Genomic DNA, 22,710 nt, shown 5'->3' on the forward strand with positions numbered 1-22,710 from the left:
AGTTACTGTAATTAAAACTGGCACTTTGTCACAGTGGATGCTGTTATATTACATGATGACAATGTATGATGTGCAAACCCCCTGCTACAAAGATATGAATAGTGTCAATCACTCAGCTTTTAACAAAAGACAGAACTGTGCTACTCCTAATGTGTTAGACAGCTCAATTATAATGTATTACATATCGATATTGTAATTTTTAGATCACGTTTGAGTTAAATATAGCTTTGACACACACCTTTCTTGTCCAGGTGCTGAGTCCTTAACTGTAATAGCAATTTCTGTCTTTCCAAGGACTTGCAAAACTATAGAATACTCCTTTTAAAATGTCTACTCTATTTTTTTTATCACATTAGAAAGTACTAGTTTTGGTTTTCCTAAATCAATGTTTTCTCGGGTACAGAGGGATCAGAATACATCTGCACTTAATTTTGATACCGCTACTCCTAACAGAGAGCCAGTTTGGGCTCAAACACACTTCTTCTGACATAATAAAATACACATTTTAATTAGAGCCTTTCACACTGCTGCAAGTCTTTGAGAGGCAAAAATCATGAAATCTCTCATTAACACAGGAGATGTACATGTTGTCTAATCTCATCCTGTTATGTCCTGTAGAGACGTGCCTGGCCTGTGGTGTGTTTCCTGTTTTTTTTGTGTCTCCATCAGTTTGCCTAGCCCAGCTCCTCGAATGTGTGGCTGCTGACCTTCTCCTCTCTCCACGGCTGGAGTGGCTATTGATTGGATCTTGGCACACAGTGTACAAACACAGAGATAAGGAGAGAGAGAGAGGCAGCCAGGCAGATATAGCTGCAGTGCCCACTCCACTCCACTCCCCTCGTCTTGCTCCAAACACACACACACACACACACACACACACACACACACCAAAAAACCTTCTTCGAGACTCCACTCCCACTGAGCAGACACCCAGACATGGCACCTGAACACTGATAGCAGACAGGATTAGGTCTAAAATTCAATCACAACAGTCTAAGTAATGTTAAGTCACTGCAGCTGACAGTGACCGCTGCTTGTCTTCAACACAGTACAAGTGATCTATCATAATCTTGCTTTGATTTGTGAGATTTCAAAAGAAAAAAAAAAAGAACTGAATGGATGTGACATCTCTGCACTGTGATTCTGAGATCAATAGTTTTACTTGATGCGGGTATGTGAACAGAATCACAGCATAATAACAAGCAAGGACTCGGGTCTCTATGAGCAGCATGCAGGCTAGGTCTCAGACAACCTTAAGGCTGGTCAGTGGCCTGTCCACTCTCCCACCCTGAGGTCTCTCATTTACACTTTCTTTCCATCTGGTCTACAGACAGAGGCTGTGCTGTGTCAGAGGTGACTAATAGTGTCATAGCCCTGCCCTCCCCTCTGGGGCCTGAGGAAGAAGAAAAAAACCCCAAACTGCTGTCTCCGCAACTCCCGGGCAGACACTGCCTACTGGTGGAAAAAAAACAAACAAAAAAAACAAAACAAGAAGAATGCTTTGTCAACAGGCAAGGTGGGCAAATAAGTCGCTTTCAATTCCAGATGGCTTGGGGAAGCTTGAGGACCAAACAGAAATGAGGAATTAGTTTGAAAGTAGGAAGCAGTTGGCATCTTTTCAAAGAGGCTTGTTAGTATTGTAGCAGGTCAAACACATGTTGCCTCTTCCTCTGTGTCTCTGTGGACATGGACGCCTCAGGGGGAGAGAGAGAGGGAGGTTTACTCAGATACTGTCAGGGATGGTCTACAAAAGGAAATATTCAGACAGACAGGGACCAGAGGAACAGACACAGGGCCGTGAACCTGGCAGAGCAGGAAAAGGGAGAATCCAAAACCCTCTCCTCTGGGGAATAAGAGAAACTCTTTTGGTAGTTGTCTTTGTGTGTGATCTAGGTGTGTGTGTGTTTGTCTGCGTAAAGTACATCTGCACGTGTGTCTATGTGTGCGTGTGTGTTTCGTACAGACCTGTGAGTTTTAGGTATTATGGGAATTCACCACCAACACATGTTCCCTAAGTATTACATACATTTAACAACATGTACACATGCTTTTTTGGCGTAAAAGGGAATCAATTCTGTGTCAACAGCTGTTGCAGTGATACAGGGATCCTAAAATGTTTTGTGCAGACAGAATCAGGAGACTTAGAGCTTTCATACAATGCGCAATTTGTGAAAGTTGGGTGAATTTTGACTCCATTACAGACCAAAATATACCTACAGTAATGCTATCAAGGCTAATGTATCCCACAGGTGGGAAGGTATATTGTAAAAGATAAAAGAATATACTGAGGTATACTGAGATTTAATTTCCCTGAGGGAGTCATCCCAAAGGGATCAATAAAGTCTTGTCTAAGTCTTGTCTGAGGTGACTAGGCAGGTTGTTCCAGAGTCCCCAAAAGTAAAGGCTCTTCCCCCTTTAGTCTGTCACCCTGACATGTGAAAAAGACATTAAAAGTAATTTGATCCTTTCTGTACACTTCTGTACAGTTGTGTTTGCCTGTGAATTGTTTTCTGACTCAATACTGTAATCTAAACATGAGGGAAAACTATGTATGACACATGAAATCAGTATCTCCAAAGTTCAGACATGGACAGATTTTTTCAGTATTTATTAGAAGATTAAAAAAATAAATAAATAAATAAAAGATTGGTTGACCTTGTTAATTTGCAATTCAAAATTAAGGTTGAAATCAAACAAAACACCAAGATTTTTGACAAAAGGCTTTCTAATGTCAGGAAAAAAGCACCAAGAGGGCTGTTAATGTGCATGCAGGTTGTCAGGGACAATGATAAGAATATGATTTGCCTGCATATAAATGGAAAAAGTTAGCAGACATCCAGTTGAAAAGTCTATTAGACAGACTTTTATGGAGGAAAAACATTTGGGGCTTTCAGGCTTTACTGGGGAGTGTAAATGTGAAACATCAGGAAATTCCACCTAATTTTACAGACCAATCACTGCTCTTGTTTCTCTTTCCTTTTTCATTTCACTGTTAGATACCAGATCATGCTAGATGAAAAGCTGGAAGTAATAGGGAGAACCAGAGAGTTACCATTCACTGTTAAATGTAATCTAGATAGAAGAGTTAGTTTCCTGAACAAGTGAATTCCACTCTTATTGTAAAGTCTAAACTGGCAGGGGGAAGAAATTAAGTGAAAGTGAAGAATATGTGAATTGAGAGGCTGATCTGAAAATCATATTCAAATCCTCCTGGTTTGCCCTTTTCATTCATCCCAGAACTGTTACTCTCTGCCTGTCTCTGTCCCTCTGTCTGCCTCTCTCAATTAAACAGGCATCTTCCAGTGCAGCTCAACTGAAGTGAATTCAGTCTGTTTCAATGTAATTTACACACTGAATTCATTTCACTCTGCTTTGGCTCGAGTAAGACAATAAAAAATACCTACCTTGTGAATCAGTAAACACTACCTTGCTCATTATGATGAAGAGAGCTAGGGGTGAAAATTAAAAAGAGCCGACCTTTTTTTTTTCTTTCTTTTTTTTTTTTTAACAGTATCTGGCTCCACCAGTGCAGGCTGGATAGCAGAGATTTTGTTCAGAGGAATACATTACAGAAAACAAATTAGTCAGCAAGATAGAGGAATGCCCGTGCAAATGGCCCTGGCTCTTATTTCCATCCTTATGAGATAACTGTACCCATTAGAAGGTTAAAGCTATTGTGGTGTCCCTGCAAAGACTCAGCCTCAGAAACGGCAGCAATCCGTCTTTAAACTTTGATGCAGACAGAAAGCTCTCCTCATCCCTTCTCATCCCTTCCCCTCTGACCTGTGTGTGGATGTATGTGTGTGTGTGTGTGGATGTATGTGTGTGTGTGGATGTATGTGTGTGTGTGTGTGGATGTATGTGTGTGTGTGTGGGGCGTTGCATATGTGCATGAGATAGAGAGGGGGAAGAGGGTAACAGCAAGAGAAGGAGCAGACAGAGAAAGAGATATGAGAGGGTAGGGCTGGGCTGTCTGCCACCCAGGCCCAGAGAACATAAAGAGAAAAATACGGCCATAAAACCTCTCTATGACTATGAATACTAATACCGACTCTGTGAGCCAAACCAACAGAGTCTGTCCTCTCTCTGTTCCCCTCTGTCTTGCTCAGAGAAATGATGTGGCTTAAAAATAAAGCGAAAATAGTGTGCTGCACAGGCAGCATTGTATGGCTCAGTATTTACACTATGTTATACACAACACAACAGCGGTACAGACAGAGAGGAAAGATTAGTTAGCAGCAATGGTGGGACACAATAACCCTTAACTTGCTGGTCTTCGCATCATAGGTCCATATCTGTTTATTTCTATTTTTTTATTTTTTTTATTTTATGATGCTTTCCATGCTGATTTATATTAGTTTGGCTGTCTAGTGACAACAGAAGTGGTAAACAGACTGGAAGCACTGATAGTAAATGAACACTGAAATGAATGAACTGCTATGCCTACAACCTTCCATACACTAAACAATGTATTTTATGATTGTATTTCTCACCATATTTAAGGTTAGTTATAACCCTTAAAAATCTAGACAGATGGATAGATTATTTTATTATTCCCAACTGCAGAGCTAGAGCAACTACGTCACAAATGAATCATCAAACGAAACAATATAAGGTCAAAGTGGTAAATAAGACCTATACTGTCAATACGAACTGAACTAAAACTAAAAATCAGGATGGTGCTCTATAAACAAATACAGCACTTTAAAATGCCATGTTGTTATATGGAAACATACTGTATTTGTACTGTGAATGCTTCTCCGATTGTGGTTGCTTACAGAATGATGAAAAGGAACAGTTATTAATTTTTCTCCATTTAAAAACATCATAGTGCAACACACCTTCTCAGCACTGCTAACAGATATACCAGTTCTACCAGCTTTCCTTCTGCTGTATTTTTGACAGAGAGTCTACGTGAGGAATGTTTGCACTTCCCCCAATTTCCAACAGAATTTGGGGGGGAAGTTTAGTAAAACACACTTTAGTAACTAAAAATATGTAGCAATAATATTTTGATTCCTCTTTTTAATACTGAATTAGCAGTGAAGAACCTGTTCTTGAAATATGACCATAATTAAAAATTAAGATCTCTGTTTAATATTGTTATTATTACTGTATATCACCACATCTTTTCATTTTGAATTTTTTTTCCCTCCAATTGTATCACCAGCATCAGCTGTTTACATGCCACGGTTTCCAAATTTTAGAGTCCTTTCTGTATTTTATGGTCAGGTCCTCCCTACAAATACCTGTACTTTCATGGTGCCCCCCTCACAGCAAGCTTTCCCTGACAAATGTTGGAGGACAGAAGAAAAAGTGGTAATCTCTCAAGCATTTCTAATGAGTTTTTCTCCTACAATTATTTGATAAGAGCAGACAAGACTGGAGGCAGCATGTATGATACACTGGCTCCTACTGCCGAGGTGAGAGCTCTGCTGATTACACACTGAGCCATTTATACACACAAATACACACCAAAAAAGCACACACACACACACACACACACACCCAGGGGCTCATATAGTCCGTCATCTCAGAGCACAACAATCCTAATAATAACATGAGAGGCTGAAGTTATGACCGGCAGGCACACCTAAGTTACCAATCTGGGTCTCCTTATTCTGAACACACACACACACACAAACACACACACACACACACACACACACACCACACACACACACACACACACACACACACGTGACAACTCATCCACCCCTAATCTTCACCACCATTCAATCTCTCTGCTCCAGCACTAACCACTACAACACTTCCTCCTCTGCTTGACTCACCACACTGAGTCCCAGTTGCTCTCTCTGCAGGTAGGGCAGGTTCCTGCGCTCAAGGCTGGACAGGTAGTGCTGCAGTCTGGAGTAGGTGTATGGGTAGCAGTAAGCAAACTGGTATACATCGTCCTCTCGGTCGAAACAGAAGGCGAAGGACATGACATAGTTGCGCCGGTGGTCAGGGCAACGGTAGTAGTACACGTTTTTGGGTGGGAGCCTCTGCCTGCAACAGCAAAAGACAAACACATTATGGAGACATTAGAGAGGTCAATTACAGGACAGATTTTTTCATTTAAGGACATTAAGGATTGGGGCTGCATCAGGTTAAGATGTGAGGAACACAGAGTGCATAGCAAGTTTGCAAGAGAAGGAAAAAAAGTGCAGAAACAGAAACACAAGTTAGAGAAGAGAGAACTGAGAAATCACAATACTAAAGTTGCATCAACTTGTCAATTTGCCTTCTTCTAGAGATGATGAGTTCAGTTGGAAGAGGAGAACAAGCACTGAAGGAAAGAGGCGGGTGTCACCTGGTAACCATCTGCTTAGAAAGTCTGGGAGATTATATATAATGGATTGGTGAATGTTAAAAAACAAAACAAAACAAAAAAAAATCATACATTTGTTTGCTTTAACATTCACTCATTCTATCCAAACTCAACAATTTTCTAATGAGCGATCAAAAATTTTCAAAATTAAGAGATAGAGGTCATTTAAAACAGATTTAACCATAAACCATTTCGATAATTAAACACCACCTTGTGATCCATTGCTTTTCATATTCACACCACAGCTGCCTTTTATTATTGAAGACAAACCCAAGAGGCACAAACATAACAAAATGTAGCCGATAGATTTTGAATGAAAATGAATGTGAACAGAAAAACAATGAATTTAAATTACAAAGAGTAAAAGCTACCTAAAAATTCAAAAGCAAACTGACTTTTAACTACTTGAGATTTCAAATATCACTCCCATCCAGAATTGCTGTGTATCCTCAAGGCAGTTCAGCATGTTGTTGGACTATGTTGTTTCTGAAAGAACTACCATTGTGAGTAAATGACAAAAATAACATGCAGTAAATGATAAAACAGCAGTGAAGATCACTGAAAGATCTTTCACATTAAATAATTATTTTTAAAAAAGTAAATTTTGATGAATGAAAAGAGAGCACCAGCCACGTTTCTACATCATGGTTGACCAAAATGGCTCAAGTCATTTATTTGTTCTCCTTTCTTTTTCTTTTTCCCCTCTGACGTGCAGGTTTGCACCTGCACTAAATGCGGCCAACTGCTGTTTTCAGCTTTGCATTTTAAAAGGTAACACTTTCCACTCTAGCATGTGAGCGTCTAATTATGGAGACTACAACACTATTGTAATATATGTGATCTTTTGGATAATGTGTTCAGGATTACAGTCTGAGTGAAAAGCAGAAAATGTGATTGCATCTTTGCAAAAATTGTTTATGGGCTGAGAACATGACTCATGTTTTATTCATGATATCTCAAGTTGAGAAGTAAGTGTGTGGGAAATTTAGAGAAATTAAATGGAGTGAGGAACGGGTAAGTATCTAATCTGAGTATCGGTGTGGTATGTGTCTTGTTTGTGTTGAGGTTTGTATGGTGTTTGTAATACACTACATGTTTAGTGTTGTGTGTTTCCTGTTTTCTTTGTTGTGTGTGCTGGTTGAGTACTTTGCTGAATTGCGCGTTGCATGTTGGGCCCAGGGCTGAATAAAGCTGACTGATACTTGGACCTCACAGACGATCGATGGGATCCAGGACAGTACTGCTGCAGTCCACAGAACTTCTCTGCTTACTCAACATGTTTTCTTTTCACACTCTTCACCTGTCCGTCTTCCTCTTCCTCTCTTGCCTCGTTTAGCCCTCATCCACTGAGACATGTTGAGAAGGATGTTGTAACGCATGCAAGTGACTGTATTGGCCTCCTTTCCCTCTTCCTCTACCTTTCCCTTTTTCCTGTCTTTCTCTAAATCTTTCCTGTCCTGTCCTGTCTCTCACTGACTCTACCTTGACAGTTTACGTGAGCAGGACCAAGCACGGGGAACAACAGTGCTGCCATAGGAGCTCTGGCAGACACTCTGAGGAGAGGAGGATAAAAGGAGGAAGAAGATGAGGACGATGAGTGATTGGTGGGTTTGAGGTGTTGGGAGCAGGGAGAAAGGTGGAATAAGGAGATAAGGGGAAGATGAGAGAGCAGGGCGATGGCAGATCTGGGACTGATACGGAGATATACGGGAATGGGTGGCGGCTAGCGGCGTAGTGGCTGTGTGATGGCGGGGGCTGGCTAGTGAGCTAGCGTCTCTGGCAACAGATCAGATGAAGATGCTATCTTGGGGGGGGGGCACCTGTGATAGGAACAGGACCTGATAATCAACAAACAGGACAGACTGCTCTGCGCTAACTCTGACAGAGTGAACTTCTTTCTCTGACTCACCCCTAAAGAGGGAGGACAGGAAGAGGAGACTCATGGGAGTTTTATGTGTTTGCTCAGACACCTAATACATCAGGTTTGGCTACAGACTTGCATAGAAATGCATAGTGAACACACTTGCATGCATTTTCAAACACTTGAAGATGTCCCTGCAGGTACCTAGTAAAACAAAAAAGCTAAATCACTCAGCCTCTCTCAGACAGAGGGGGAGAAGGGAGAGAACGGCAGGGCTGATTATTCCTTCAGAGGAGGAGAATGTATCTGCATGTGGCTATTTTAGCAGAATACTAATGCAGCCAGTGGCTAGCTATACTGCACCCTGCCTGCCTGCTGGAGCCAGCTTACCAGCCTGGTCTTACTGCCTGAAAAGCTGGACAAAGAAGTAGAAGGAAAAAAACAAGAAACATGGTTAATCTTGGAAAAAACTGAGAGCAATTTATTTTACCCCCCCCCCCCCAAATGGAGCATAAATGTTATTCCTAAGACCACATGAGTTTAAAGTTGAGCATACTGTGAGTAAAACTGACTGGCAAGGACAAAATACACCTCCACATGAAACAGTCACAGACACTGGTACACTCATACAAAGTCTCTCTCTCTCACACACACACACATACACACACACACTTTGGTGCATTACCGTGGTGCCAGCCCTCTGAGGTGCAGGTTAATTAAAATAAGATGACACCTCACCTCTTTACATATTTCCCTGTTTGGCTCTGCCCATCCATGCAATCCCACTTCTCTCTGTTTCTCTTTCTCTTTCCCTCCACTGGGCAGTGTGTGACCTTGCCGGAGACTGGAAAAGTCCTAGCTATTGATTTTAATTACTGCTGCTTGTCCCATCACAGCATTATAGTTATAGGCCAGAGAAAATAGCTGTGTGACTTGTTATGGAAAGAGATTGCCTGGAAGGCCCAGACTACAAGCTGAGGAAGGGGCTGTACCTGCTTTAGGTACCACAGTCACGCACACAAATATGTGGGAGAAAAAAATGCACAAAATCTTCAGGACATGCACACTAATGCACACAGCCCCTTTGGTTTTTATCTAAGCGGTAGCTGCTCCTGCTCGGCAGCTGGCAATTTGTTTTATCTAAATGGTACCTCCCTGTGCCTCTCCCCTGCCCATCTCTTGACGTGGTACAGTGCCGTCGTTCCCAAACAGAATTATCACTGCATGAGATGAGGAAAAAAATGGAGAAGCTTCCCCCCAGGTGATAACACACTCACACGTGGGTTTACAATTCAGTGATTACAGAGACACAGAAACACACACACACACACAAACAGGAATATGCAAAGAGTCGCACGCTGAAACAACACGGCAGACTCAAACTGTACGCGAGCCACATCAAGGTCATTGCTTTGACACCGAGCTGTGGGACAAGTTAACTTCAACGGCGCCTCATCACAGCAGAATAAAGAGAAAGAGGCAAAGCAAAGAGAAACAGAGAGGCTGAAACACTAGACAAAGACAGAGAGTGGCTGACAAACAGAAAAAGAGACAAGTAAAGAGACAAAAAAAAAAAGAGAGAAGGGGAGAATGACAAGGGAGAGGGTTTCAATGAGCTCGCAGGCAGCCTTTAGTGAGGTGTCACTTTGCTTGCCTGGGCTTTTCTACTTTTGAACCATTGGTAGCTACAAACTCCCACTCTGATTTTGATGGTGCCAGTGTCTCTCTGAAGTTTCAAGATGAAGGCTTAGAAATTGGTAGCTTTCATATGGGTGACATCTTGTCTATATTTTCTAATCAATCAAGCGTAGAGGACACGCCAATCACCGCTGCTCTGAGCACTCTCGCAGACAAAGGCAAAAACACACAGGACAAAACTATGCAAGACCTGGATGCGCGCGCACACGCACACGCACACACACACACACACACACACACACACACACACACACACACTCATCTACTCCCTTTTATTTTCCGTCTTACTGTTGTCTCTTTCAGCTTGTCAAATGTTCATCTTGTCAATTGTTAGGAAGGTTAAATGTCTTCCAGTATGCCCACATAGCTGTCAAGCTCTACAGATCCCGACCAGCTCATCTAAGGCAAATAGTTAGTCCATTTGGCAAACATCTCACACTGAATGACATATGTCTTTACTCCCTCTGTGTTACTACGCCAATAATTGAAGAGGCAATATTTCTTGGCACCCTAAAATGATGCCAGATGTTAGATAGGCTCATTGTTTTTAAAACACAGGCCCCGTGTTCTTGTTTTGCATACTAAGTCAAGCAGAAAACAGCCTCCGAATCATCTGAGAAGTGTCAACCATGTGGCTATGTATATTCATGTGTGTGAGGAGGTGAGTATATGTGTGTGTGTGTGTGTGTGTGTGTGTGTAAACATACACAAGCATATATGTATTCTTGAGGCATCCATCTATTTTTTGGATGCAAATCAACCTGGAATAAAGCTTTCTGGGGACACTGTTACTAGGCAACCTGCGCTTGCTTGCAAGTTGGTTGGCCTGCTGTATATTATATGTGGTGGTACAGTATATTTATTAGACTGCGGCTTCATGAAAAGTTGTCCTCGATTGGGAATCAGACGACTGCTGTTGAGAGAGAATTGGATGTACGCCGCAGCGGGAGGTCATAGATTGCGACTTGCCCTCCCAAGTATGGCATTTACACTTAGTGACACTTAGTGGATTTTCATTTCATTTTCACAGTTATCTGAGGTTAATCATAACTTTTCTGCAGCAACGTATGAGTAGGCATTAAGTTGAGAAGAAGCACATTATGACCGGGGCTGATGATGTGAAATGGCTGGGATTAATGCTGCTTTTAGAGTCTTCTGGCTAGCAGAGGTAAGGTTTTGCAGGAAGCAATAACACTTGTGAATTATAGACTTTCCTGTAACGAGAGAGCTGAGAGCCACACACCTGTGGAGACAACAGGCCGTTAGCAGCCTTCTCAGGTCGGGAACAGCCCTCTGATGAGGCTGAAACATGACAGAGTAAGACACTCTCCCCCCTGATGGCTGCAACAAAATGCCCAGGAGGTTTACTTCCATCAGGTGGCCCTTTATGCTGCTTCCTGTTAGAGGCTTTGTCAAGAGCAGGGTACATCGCCAGTCTATGGTGTTACCTCTAATATCCACATATTGCTGATAAATTTAATTAACAAATTTGTCACTGGATTGCCAGCTTTTAAAACTCAATGAAATTCAAGGTTTGCCAAATTGACTCAGTCAATATCAGATCACACCCACAGTGCTTTGCATGCATTCAGATTATTCAGCGTGGACATAATGTGAAGTTGTTTACATAAAAATCTGAAAGCAGTCATAAATCATGGAGTCTCATCTATATAAAACATGTTTGCTGTTGACAGAAGTAATGCAGTTTGTTCTGCTGATATGTCTAGTGGTTGTATGTGGTTATATGCATCTGTCCTTGTATGTAAAAGTGCACATCTTCCAGTAATTCATCTCTTTGTCATGTCACCCTCTCCCTATACCTTTTTCTACTTCTCAGTCTAATTTACTGTGTAGCTGGAAATTTCTACTTCACCCCTTTAACTTTCTGAATACTACAAGGACCCTTATATTGTGATTCTTGTCCTGTTGGTGATCTAAAGATGGAAACATGCTACTGTTGCACTCCAGATAAGGGTATAAACTAACTTCTTATCATGTAAATGTTTGCAATGAAATTATGGCTAGTGCACTAGCCAGTACCTCTATCTCAAACTCTTCATCTGTTCCACTTAAAATCTGTTTTTATCACCCCTCAGGTGGTGCACAGAGAAGAAAATACCAGAGGATTTGCAGTGGCTGCTCATGTAGCCTGAGATAGTGGTAACAGGGAAAACATATAAAGAATATATACATTATTTTATTTAACTCTTTCTGTTTTATAATGTGAATTTTGTTGTCATTAAGTCTCTGATGCTGTTCTTTGTCATCCTAAGACTTCTGCCTGATAATTTCCTCTGAAAATCTGATTTAAGAAGCTCCTCTGGGTGTTTTAATCACAACTGCACAATGTGTTTCTGTAATTTAACTTTTTTTTTTAAAATATGTGTAGACAAATAAACTGAGCTTCAAATTAAATCTTCAGCTTGTTTTCTAATTTATTTTCAGTAAGGAGTTATATTACTTCACTTCTGGGCAGTGTGACAGTGCCTGGATGGACCAGTAGAGGGCCACACCTTTGAGTGAGTGGTGACCTGTTGAGAGGCAAAATCAGAGAGAAAAATCTGAATATTTTCTACATCAGCTCAAACAGTACAGAACACAATGACTACTTTGTTGTGTAATGTAAGTCCTCTGTACCATTAGCAAACTACAGAAACAGAAAGGTGACTCTTGGGGAAAAAGCTCCTGCTGAATAATGCAGTTTGGTGAATAAGAAGAAAACCTGTTACATGTTTAGTTGATAATTAAAGGCTACATTGTATTTTTATGAGGATGTTAGACCATTTAAAAAGGGAGGGTGAACCAAACTGGCAGTTTAGAGTCATCTCTCAGATAATCCCCTTAATGGACACCCTCAGAAAAATTCTGTGATGGACTGTGCTGTCAGCTTTTCCAAATCAATCCTCAGTTGCACTAAAAAAAAGTTAAACATGCCCCATATACATCCCAGAGGGGTCTCGACTAGATCGAGCACGCTGGGTCTGCTAGTAGCTAGTTCCCCTGCGTCTTGTGGGGCAGCAGGGCAATTAGCAGAACGCAGATGATCACTGTGCCCTCGCCACTGTGGCGCCACTGGTCCCCTATGGGGCAACAGGGCAGGTGCACATTTGTCTGCAATAATGGGGGGCAAATACACACAGGCAACCATAAAAAATAGGAAAAAAAAATCAAATGTACACACACACACACACACACACACACACACACACACACACACACACACAAAGAGCTAATAAAATGATGATGTCAGCGTTAAGCCCCTGGTGAGTGGTGGTGGTGTGTAAGCTAGTGGGAGAGGTAGGAGAAGAGTGGGTTTGTGTATATGTGTGTGTGTGTGTGTGTGTGTGTGTGTATTTGAAAGAGGAGAGAGAAGAGACTGGCCGTCTATAATTGTGTGATGCAGCATTTCCCAGAGTGCAACATTATACTCCCATCACATTATCTGTGTGTGTGTGTGTGTGTGTGTGTGTGTGTGTGTGTGTGTGTGTGTGTGATTACAAGTGTGGATCAAATAGACAGACTGGCGCCAGACTAAGTCATAATAATAATGTTCCAAGAGACCAGACATGTGCATAGACAAAGACAAGATACACATACACATACACACACACACACAGACTACCAAGGTTTGTGATGTGCATACTGCATGTTGGCATGGTAGTGATTGTGTGAGCATATAGAGGACGCTTCTCTATTTGCATTAGAGAGTCCATTAGTGATGTATGCTATACTATAGCACAGCAACTGGTCAGGTCTGACAAGCCCAGTGATTCCTCCTTCTATCATTTTCTTTTTGTCTTCCATTTTCTTTTTTAAAATGTATTCAGTCTGTTGACTAATGAGGTTGAATGTCTATTTCAGTTTCAGTTATTGTTTCAATCTGAAACAACAACTATGGTCACTGTACTCTGGCCATTCAACTGTACAAGTACTGATTTGTTTGAGCAATATGACTGAATTATATATGACTGAAAATGGATGCAAGAATATCTTCTGATCTCACAGTGTCTGACTCGCACAGTGAGTCAAGTCAGTAACAGTGGGACAAGTGATCTCAGATCAAGCACCAGTATTACTGCTCCTGTATGCCCAGAATATGAGTCTGTATGTGTGCGAGTGTGTGTAAGTGTCACTGTGTGTGTAATAAGGTCACACAGAGTGATGAGATCATTCTCTCTAGAAATTTACTCAGCGAAAGGCAATGCAACACACATGACACATTCTGAAATCACTTTTATTAAATTCCACATAGAGATGAGCTCACCTCCTGTAGTCCATTACACTGATCAGAATGACTTTCTGTTGTGGAAGAATAACCAACAGCTTGAATAATGCAGCGATGAGCTAAATAAATACTAAATCATCCTTGAGTCACAATCAGCGCTGCTGATAACGCAATAATAGTTCATTGTCTAATCTGAGAAATCTGAAAATTTCAGTTAAAGAACAGAAACAGTTTTACATCCTCTGTCCTATCAAGCTATTATGATACTGCACATGTTTCTACCGAACTAGCTTAATTTCAACACTGTCTATGTGTGTTAAACGTTAAATTGATGATATTAAAAGCTATATATTTTTTCTATGACTTCTTCATAAAAGCAGGTATAATTCTGAACTACAGAAAAATATAGTCTAAACTTACCCACAGCTTAGGGTATATTGACAGTGAATATTGTCCCTACCTCCTTGCAACAGAGAAAGTGATGAGATTGTATATAAATGTATATAATATATACAGAAGATCAGGAGGATAAAAAGCAACATGATGCTAAAAGTGGGTAGCGAGAAACACATGAAGAACAGAAATACTCTAAGGCTACAAAAGTCCTGGACTCATTCACTGACTACAGGATGTAGTATGTTCACAAGGTTGCCTTTTCTGCAGGCAATCTATATGGAAAACATCTGCACCAGACTGGGTTAATGTGAAAGGAAGGGGGTGGCTTGGTATGAAACCTCAGGTGAACTTCAGTTCAGGTTGTGTGCTTATGGGGAAAACAGCAAACAAGCAAACAACCTAAATGAGCTGAACACATTTTTGTTTGCTCAAGTTAAATAATTAAATAAATAATCAAAGAATTCCTTTCATGATAATAATTTCTCTTCACAGATGAATTAATATACGTAATAATTTTTTTTCTGTGCTTAAAATGCAATTGCATGCTCAGTATTGAGGAACGAACATAAAGCCATAACTTCATGCCTATGAGGCATACAGTATAATCACGATGCTTAAATTTCACCATTGACATTTGAAGCATGTTGTACCCTTCTTTCTCCACCAATGTTTCCTCCCTGTCAATATCAAATAAAAGCAAAATATCAAAGCAATCTTAACAATAAAAACAAATCATCAGACTGTAAAAAATCATTTCATACACCTCCTCTTACTGTACCAATACTGGTAGTATTACTTTTATTATGAATTATATATATTTTCTGCTAGTCCTTGAACCATATATGGGGATCTACTTATTCCAAGTGTCACAGTACTGTATTTCCTCAGCAAATCTCCAAACGTACACTGGAGATAGTCAACCCACATTTTCGGTTAAAGGCCTGACACCTGAGGTAAATTTGAGGCCATAGCTGCTTGTAGTATGATCAGCATGCAAATTCCATGTTGTCTGTCACAAGATCAGTAGAATTATACTCATCTAAAATCTCTATTTGTTCCTCAGCCCCCCCCCCAAACACACACACACACACACACACACACACACACATCCAATCCTGCTTCTGCTTCCCTCTCTCCCTCTCCATCCTCCCTGAGGGCCCTGCTGGCCTTGGCACAAAGATGCCAGCCTGTCTGCCCACATTTCCCTTGGCACGATGGTGGCAGCTGGGGGCCTGGCTGCCCTGTGTGCCTCCATACTCCCCAGAATATCACACATACACACACAAAACACACTCTCCACATTCACACCCTGCAGCCAGACGGGTGTCACCATGTGTGTGCCAGGGGTAGCAGCTGCCCACAGGAGGGGGGTGGGGTGGGGTGAGGGAGGCTGGAGGGAAGGAGGAAGGAGGAGGAACGGGGTGGGGTGGAAGGAGGGGGAGACGGTGGATGGGCACTGGGTCTCTCAGACAGCCAGATGCTGCCAATTAACTTCTCCGGCCGCCACGGGGCTGTAGAGGGAAGAGTCTGGCACCTGTGCCAGCCAACTCCCCCCACCACAACACACACACTGTCTTGTGGCTGGTGGTAGTAGCATCAGTGTGTGTGGCTTGTGTGGGCGGCACACACCTGTACTACTGTAACTGTTGCACACTGTTGACCTTTGCCTAAATAATCCTCTCTCCTCTCCTCTCCTCTCTTTTCTTTTCTTTTTTCTTTTCTTCAGGTGTGTGCTAGGTCAACCTACAGTGTCTGCAAACAGCTGTGCACAAGTGACCATGACCTCCTCCATGTGAATATGGCCCTTGGATAAAAGCCTTTCTCCTCTCTCTCACTCTCTCTCTTATATATATATGTGTGTGCGTGCGTGTGTGCATGCTGTCAGGCTGTGTTGGTGATTATACTAGACAGAAGGAATTACAGGCTATTACAGAAGAGAGCCTGTGGCTGCAGCAGCCAGAGCTGTACTGCCCTTAAAGGCTCATGGCTCTCAAAAAGCCAGCCTATTATTCCCACCACAGCACACAGCTGCCTGCTGAACGTCAAAGATATAAATACAGAAAACAAGTGTGAATCATGGATCTACACTGTGATATAGTACTTGTGTTTTATAGTTTCATTTGAAAGCCCAAGCATTGCCCATTTGGGAGAAAAAATAGCAAACCAGGCGTGGCGTGAGCCCGCAGGAGAGTAGACTGTCACTCACACAACACACATGACAAGGACAAAACATGAACCAGTCAGGAAGTCTGGTGATCTTCTGTACTTTTCTTATTGTTGAGAAATCACAGACTAAATCGATTCTATTAACATGTGCTGTACATGGAATATGGCCTGTGTCTTTTTAAATGTAATGCAGTCCAGTACAACACCATAAACTACTGATCTCAGCTGGTTTGAAATACCTTGATCCTATTGTCTAACATGAAATGGCTTTCTGGGCAGGGAAGGTGCTTAGAAAAGTTGAATGTTTCCATTTAAAAAAATATTAAACTATAATGAAGATGCTAAAATATGTAGTAACATTTGTACAGTTTTATTGAAACTATTATTATGCGCCTCTCTTCCACAGCAACATCAGTGAGAGTGAATTTTAGTCGATGTGTGTCTGAAAACATGCCAACATCTGCTCTGATCTGAATGAAGAGTGATGATGAGTCCTTAAAGCCATTATATCAGAGAAGAATGTGTCGTAGATAGCAGATAGTACTATCACATTTAATCTTAAGAGAACAAGATATTGTAATCACGGACTGAGGAACATGTAAGCCTAACTTGTGCGGCTCCAGTGTGTCTGCATGAAAATAATTTTCTTTCACAAAGTTAATTCTATAAAATTCGATATCTGGCCTGGCTAAACAAATAAAAACAACTCTCAAGGCACAAAAGTAATGGAGAAAGAGGCCAACCGCTCTTGGGAGGGGGACGAATGTGTATCATAGTTCGGATCATTTGTCAATATGAGGTCCACATTCTGACAGAAGATAAATGTTCTGTTCATAAAAGTGTTTCTGCGAGCTTGTGAAAGTAGATAAAACTAACTAACTCTTCATTAAAGCAATCACAGGTTTAGTTGGATGTAAGCTAATTATGTAAACAATCAAATTAAAAACAACAACAACGGCCTCATCTTTCACGGTTTACTCTCTCTCTCTCTCTCTCTCTCTCTCTCACACACACACACACACACACACACAGCCCTGTCCATCAGATGAGCCTGTTCCCTCGCTGTTCTGAGTGACAGATGACTTGTCACAGAGCTAAAAGGGAGAATATTTTACTGCAGATTGAAAGAGGAGGGAAAGGAGAGATGGGGAATAGAGAAAAAAAGAGAGAAATTGCTCCATTATACCAGAGAGGTAAATCATTCAACGTGCTGGAGATCACAGGATGGCATTTACATTTACACACGTCCACATGGGCACATTGTATGAACATGATTTACCTGGTCTCTGTCTGTGTTGCTACACTTGCTCTCTCTCTGTTTCACACTTATACACTGAGGAACTCACACACGCGCACACAGGCCATCAGAATCCAGGCATGAGAAAAGCTGAGAGGCTGGATCAATGTTGGGCTCTGGTGATTAGCCTTAATTGAGGAAAAAGAGCTATGGGAACAAAGAAACATTATGACCTTTTCCCCCGTCTCCACACACCGCACGCTAATAAGACACATTCACATAATATCATACTGACCAGAATCCTCTAACTACATCAAAAGCAGTTTCTCATAGGAACAGTATGCAAATGGATGCCACAGAGAGAAAAACAAACCCCGCAGATAATTGACTATCCTTGCCATGTTTTTGTGCGTGAATGGCAATTTTCACTCTCCTGTCGAGTGCACCCTGATTATTCTATCAGACAAAAAGAGGTCTGTGTGCGATGAAAAGATTGGCAGTGTTTCACATCCTGGTGCTGTGGAATGGCCTGTCTCTCTTCCTGTCTCTCAGGCTTTCTCCTCTTTCTTCTTAGAGCCTCTCTGTTGCTCTCTCGCCCTCTCCCTCTTTCTCTCTCTCTCTCTCTCACTGTGCGTGTCGGTTTCTGACTGAGTCAAATACCACTTGTCAGGAGAGCGCTGTTTGGACTGACATGAGATAAGAACAGACCAACTAGACAGTTATATGTTAGTCCTCACTGCTGCTGGACTGGGGGAATAAGACTGTGATGTACAAGTAATGTGTGGACCAGTGGCAATAATAACACTGAGGCCTGCAGTGTAGAGTGGCAGAGCTACTACAGACACCAAACAGGAGGATAAGAACATATATTTCAAGTATATTATGATACAGCCTATGATTTACAGTGGAATTAGAGGCTCCTACTAGTACTGCAGTTATTTCACCCTTATTGTTTAATAACACATTAGAAACAAGATTTTCAATATCTGTTTTTATTGTATTTTATTGGTACCTGATTCATACAGTGAAATTACAGGCTGTAATATAAAGTGGTGCCAAATTCTTTATGTAGCTACATACAATATGTCTCCTGTAAATCACTTTTCTCTTGTCCTTCAGCTACATTCTGGCTAATTTGCTTCCAGTTTGAAGTTGGGTGGAGCAAAGCTGGAGTTGAGTTTGCTGAGGTCACAACTAGCTCCATATACTTAAAGAGTAACTGCATCCAGGCTAATAATCCTGTTTGTGCTACAGGCTTTTGTCCACGCCCCATGCAATGCTGCAAATCAGAAGGCGCAGTAGTGCAATGCTACATCTCAGTCAGGCGTGGTCAGAAACCTGAATGTGTCGACCCACAGAGGTCAGTGCGCATCAGTGTCTTTCTTTCAAACAGATTTAATGTGGAGCTGCTCTTCAAAAGGATCACAAAAGCTGTATGTTGCCGTGCCATAACAGGTGCAACAAAAGTCCAGTCAAGCGCACGGCCACATAGCACCGAGGAGAGCTCTGTCTGTGGTCACATAATGGGGGATCAGCTAAAACTGGTAATGAGTCAGGGGCTCTACCAATCCCTAGCTTATATTTGAAATGCGGCTTTAAAAGAAGATTGTAAATTCAAAGTGATAGTACCTGCCAGGTGACTGGTGCAAATAGAGATGATTACAACAAACACTGAAGCTGTGTAACTATTTTGACTTAAAAAAAAGGTTATAACAGTGTTGCTATATTCAAGATAATCATTAGGCTGAATTTTGTATCTAATTATATAAATGTGTAAAATTACTATAGTTGCCATACTTCAATAAATGAATTAATTTCTTATATTGTAGAGGAAAGGGTGGAACAATCTAAATTACTTCTAAGAGATTTGTGCCTGGTGTACGAGCACCCACTACTACAGCTTAATTATTCTAATTTCAATCAGTGCAGCGGCTTATTCCAACTGTGTAACTGCTCACGTCAAGTTAAGTCTGTTGTCTTCCAACATATACATATACATTCACAGTTTTACATTGGGCTGTGAGGATTGTCAAAACACTTCTGAGCACACAGCAGTACAGTGGCAGAAGTAAAGTAAAGACATTGATGGAAGGCTACAGCTGTAGTGTTGTGCTGCTGACGTGCTGCTTTCATTACGTGGTTGGATTAAACAAGGTCTTGTGCAAGGCTCTGCACTCACTGTATGAGTAAAGAAACAGGAGGTAAAAAAAGAGAAGACGAGCTAAATGTAGTTGTTGACTGCTTACTTTTCATTTCCTTTCAAGGGCAAAAGAGCAGAAATTCTTCAAATCAACAACTGTAGCATCCAATGGGAGACCCTTGAAATATTACGGTAAGGACAAACTAGAGAATAATTGATGAAAAAAAAGATCAACAAAAGGAGGCAGTTTAGTTTGTCTTGAAATGTCTGAAGTAGAAAAAAAAGTTGAAATTTGATAACTGAGCATCTCTGTCATACTTTTCATATTTGGCATGCACGTTGTAGTGTTACTCTGAATGTCAGATATTGTGTAAAGCTGGAGGATGTCCAATTTCTATTCTTATTCCAGATGGGGCCTTCAGAGTAAAAGCTAAATATCACAGGCAACCACTGACCTCTGCTTAGTTGCTTTTCTTACAAGGTTGAAGGAAAATCAAACTAGAGATAGACAGAAAACACACAAACACAGCACATGATTGACTGACTACAGATCAGTTGCGTTAGTAACTGCGGGCGCCTTCCTCGCAAGTACAAAAGCACACCATCAAAACATTTTCTCCCAACGCAGCGCCGTTCTGAAATACACACACAAATCTCCCGCACTTAGGGGGTATCTAAATGGTAAAATGAAACCAACTGATTTTTAACCGCAACATTTGTTCAAGGCTCATTTGAATACAGAGCCTATTGAAGGTGGTGGCTTTCTGAAAAAAATGCACTAGGGCAGGGGGCTGAATTGATACTCTTTGAAGATGAGATTCCCAAGAAATTGGTTCCTGCTTTAATCAGATAGGCACCTCTGAGAAATGGAAAGGGTTAATGTGAATACACCCCCTAACACACACACCACAGCAGCCTAAAAACTTGTGTTTGTTAGATTCGTTCCCCAGTTTTAATTTTGCTCTCTTGCTCGCACATCTGAAATACACACATGTACAATCACACACAAAAGCACACACAAAGCGATTATCACCAAAGGTACGTACGCCTGCTTGTAGCTGTTCCCACAGGGAAACTCGCTGTACAGCTTCTCCACTCTCATTTTTCATTGTCTGCTTATGATGCCCCATGTGTGCACACTGACTTTCATTTAACCCCTCACAACACACACGCAAACACACACTCACATGCATGTATGATGCCGACCCCTCCTTTTTGTCTCCATCTCCTTCCATCTCACACTTACACACTCACACACATAGGCAGACAGCTTCTCCCTGCACTCCTGTGTTTCATTGCAGTGGCTTAAAGGAAGCTGTATAAGCGTGTGTGTGTGTGTCCCCTCCTGGCCTGCAGCTATACAGTGAGGCTACTGTGACTTTTTACAACCACTGCTTTTTTTCACAGTCACACACAGCTCTAAGATATAAGAGAACAAAAGTATTATTGTATCCAGGGTTGGGTCAATTCAGTCGAGTCTGTATATTCAAACAATATATCAAATAGTCATGAGAGAGCATTTAATTCCTTTTTTCTTTTTTCTTTTTGCAAAATGCCTCAAGGTGAAACAAACGTTTTTGCTCGCCCAGAGAAAGGGCAGGGTCACCTGCAGAGGAGCACCCATGAGACCAGTAGGGATTCAGTGTCTTGCTCAAGGACACAAAAAAACAAAGTAAATGTCTGACAACACAAGGGGGGTCTGAGCTGAAGGTCTCCTTACTCACTGGACCACACTGCTGGTCCAAATTCTGCACTTACTGTACATCCACTTCTATCATGAAAGTCCTGTGTACAGACTGTGCTGCAAAAGTTATATAAATTTGCTTTGAGACATGTAGACCCCACCCATTTTGCCCACACTGTTGTTCACTGCATTTTTGGACAGCACTTGTCTAATTAAACTTCACTGGTCTTTCTTTTCTCATTCCTTTGGACAGTGTTATTGTTGCTATTTGCTCCGAAGTTCAGAAAGGGCCATCCACACAGAAACAGTAACCTTTGTGGTAATTATATGAAACCCTGGGCTGTCAGACACAAATTGAAGTGCGGTACAGATATTGATGACGCCCCAGAGGATGAACCTTACTGTCTTTGTGATTCCCTGATTTTTTTTCTAGCGCCACCAGCAAGTCAACATTTTGGGTTTTTCTGACATTTCTTGAGAAGTGGATGGCTTGCCACAAAATTTAGTACAGACATTTATGTCCTCCTCAGGATGAACTGAAATAACTTTGGTGACAATTATTTGCAAAACATCAGCCTAATCTGCACTTTGTATTAAGTGTTAATTAATGCACTGTAGACGGCCCACATGCTAAACATTAGCCTGTTAGCATTCTTATTGTTAGCATTAATCCAAGCATTGCTGTGCCCATACAGCCTCAAAGAGCTGCTAGCATGGCTGTAGACTCTTAGTTGTTGTTGTTTTTGTTTTTTTTTACAAGAAGAGCACTGCAAATATAAGAGTGTTTCAGTGAGGTCAAGCTAGCTCTTTTTGTATTACACCGGTGAGCAGTATTTTAATGTCGCATTTAGCCTAAGCATGGTAGCAGACAATGTTAGCTTTGCAAAAAATAATATTTGATTCAATGACTCCTCCCCTTTGACAGCACTTACCTCCATGTATCTTGACACATTTTTGGGAGATCATTGACAT

The 22,710-nt window shown here is 41.4% G+C and overlaps 1 protein-coding gene across 1 annotated transcript in view; it reads right to left on the minus strand.

The window, feature by feature from the left end:
• agbl4 (AGBL carboxypeptidase 4) overlaps positions 1-22,710 on the minus strand; it is a 252,890-nt gene that overhangs the window by 112,183 nt on the left and 117,997 nt on the right. The window contains exon 5 of the mRNA XM_018673358.2: positions 5,793-6,009. Coding sequence (XP_018528874.1) covers positions 5,793-6,009 — 217 coding nt within the window. The remainder of the gene's footprint in view (positions 1-5,792; positions 6,010-22,710) is intronic.

Source organism: Lates calcarifer, linkage group LG17, assembly GCF_001640805.2.
Source record: "Lates calcarifer isolate ASB-BC8 linkage group LG17, TLL_Latcal_v3, whole genome shotgun sequence".
NCBI lineage: Eukaryota > Metazoa > Chordata > Actinopteri > Centropomidae > Lates > Lates calcarifer.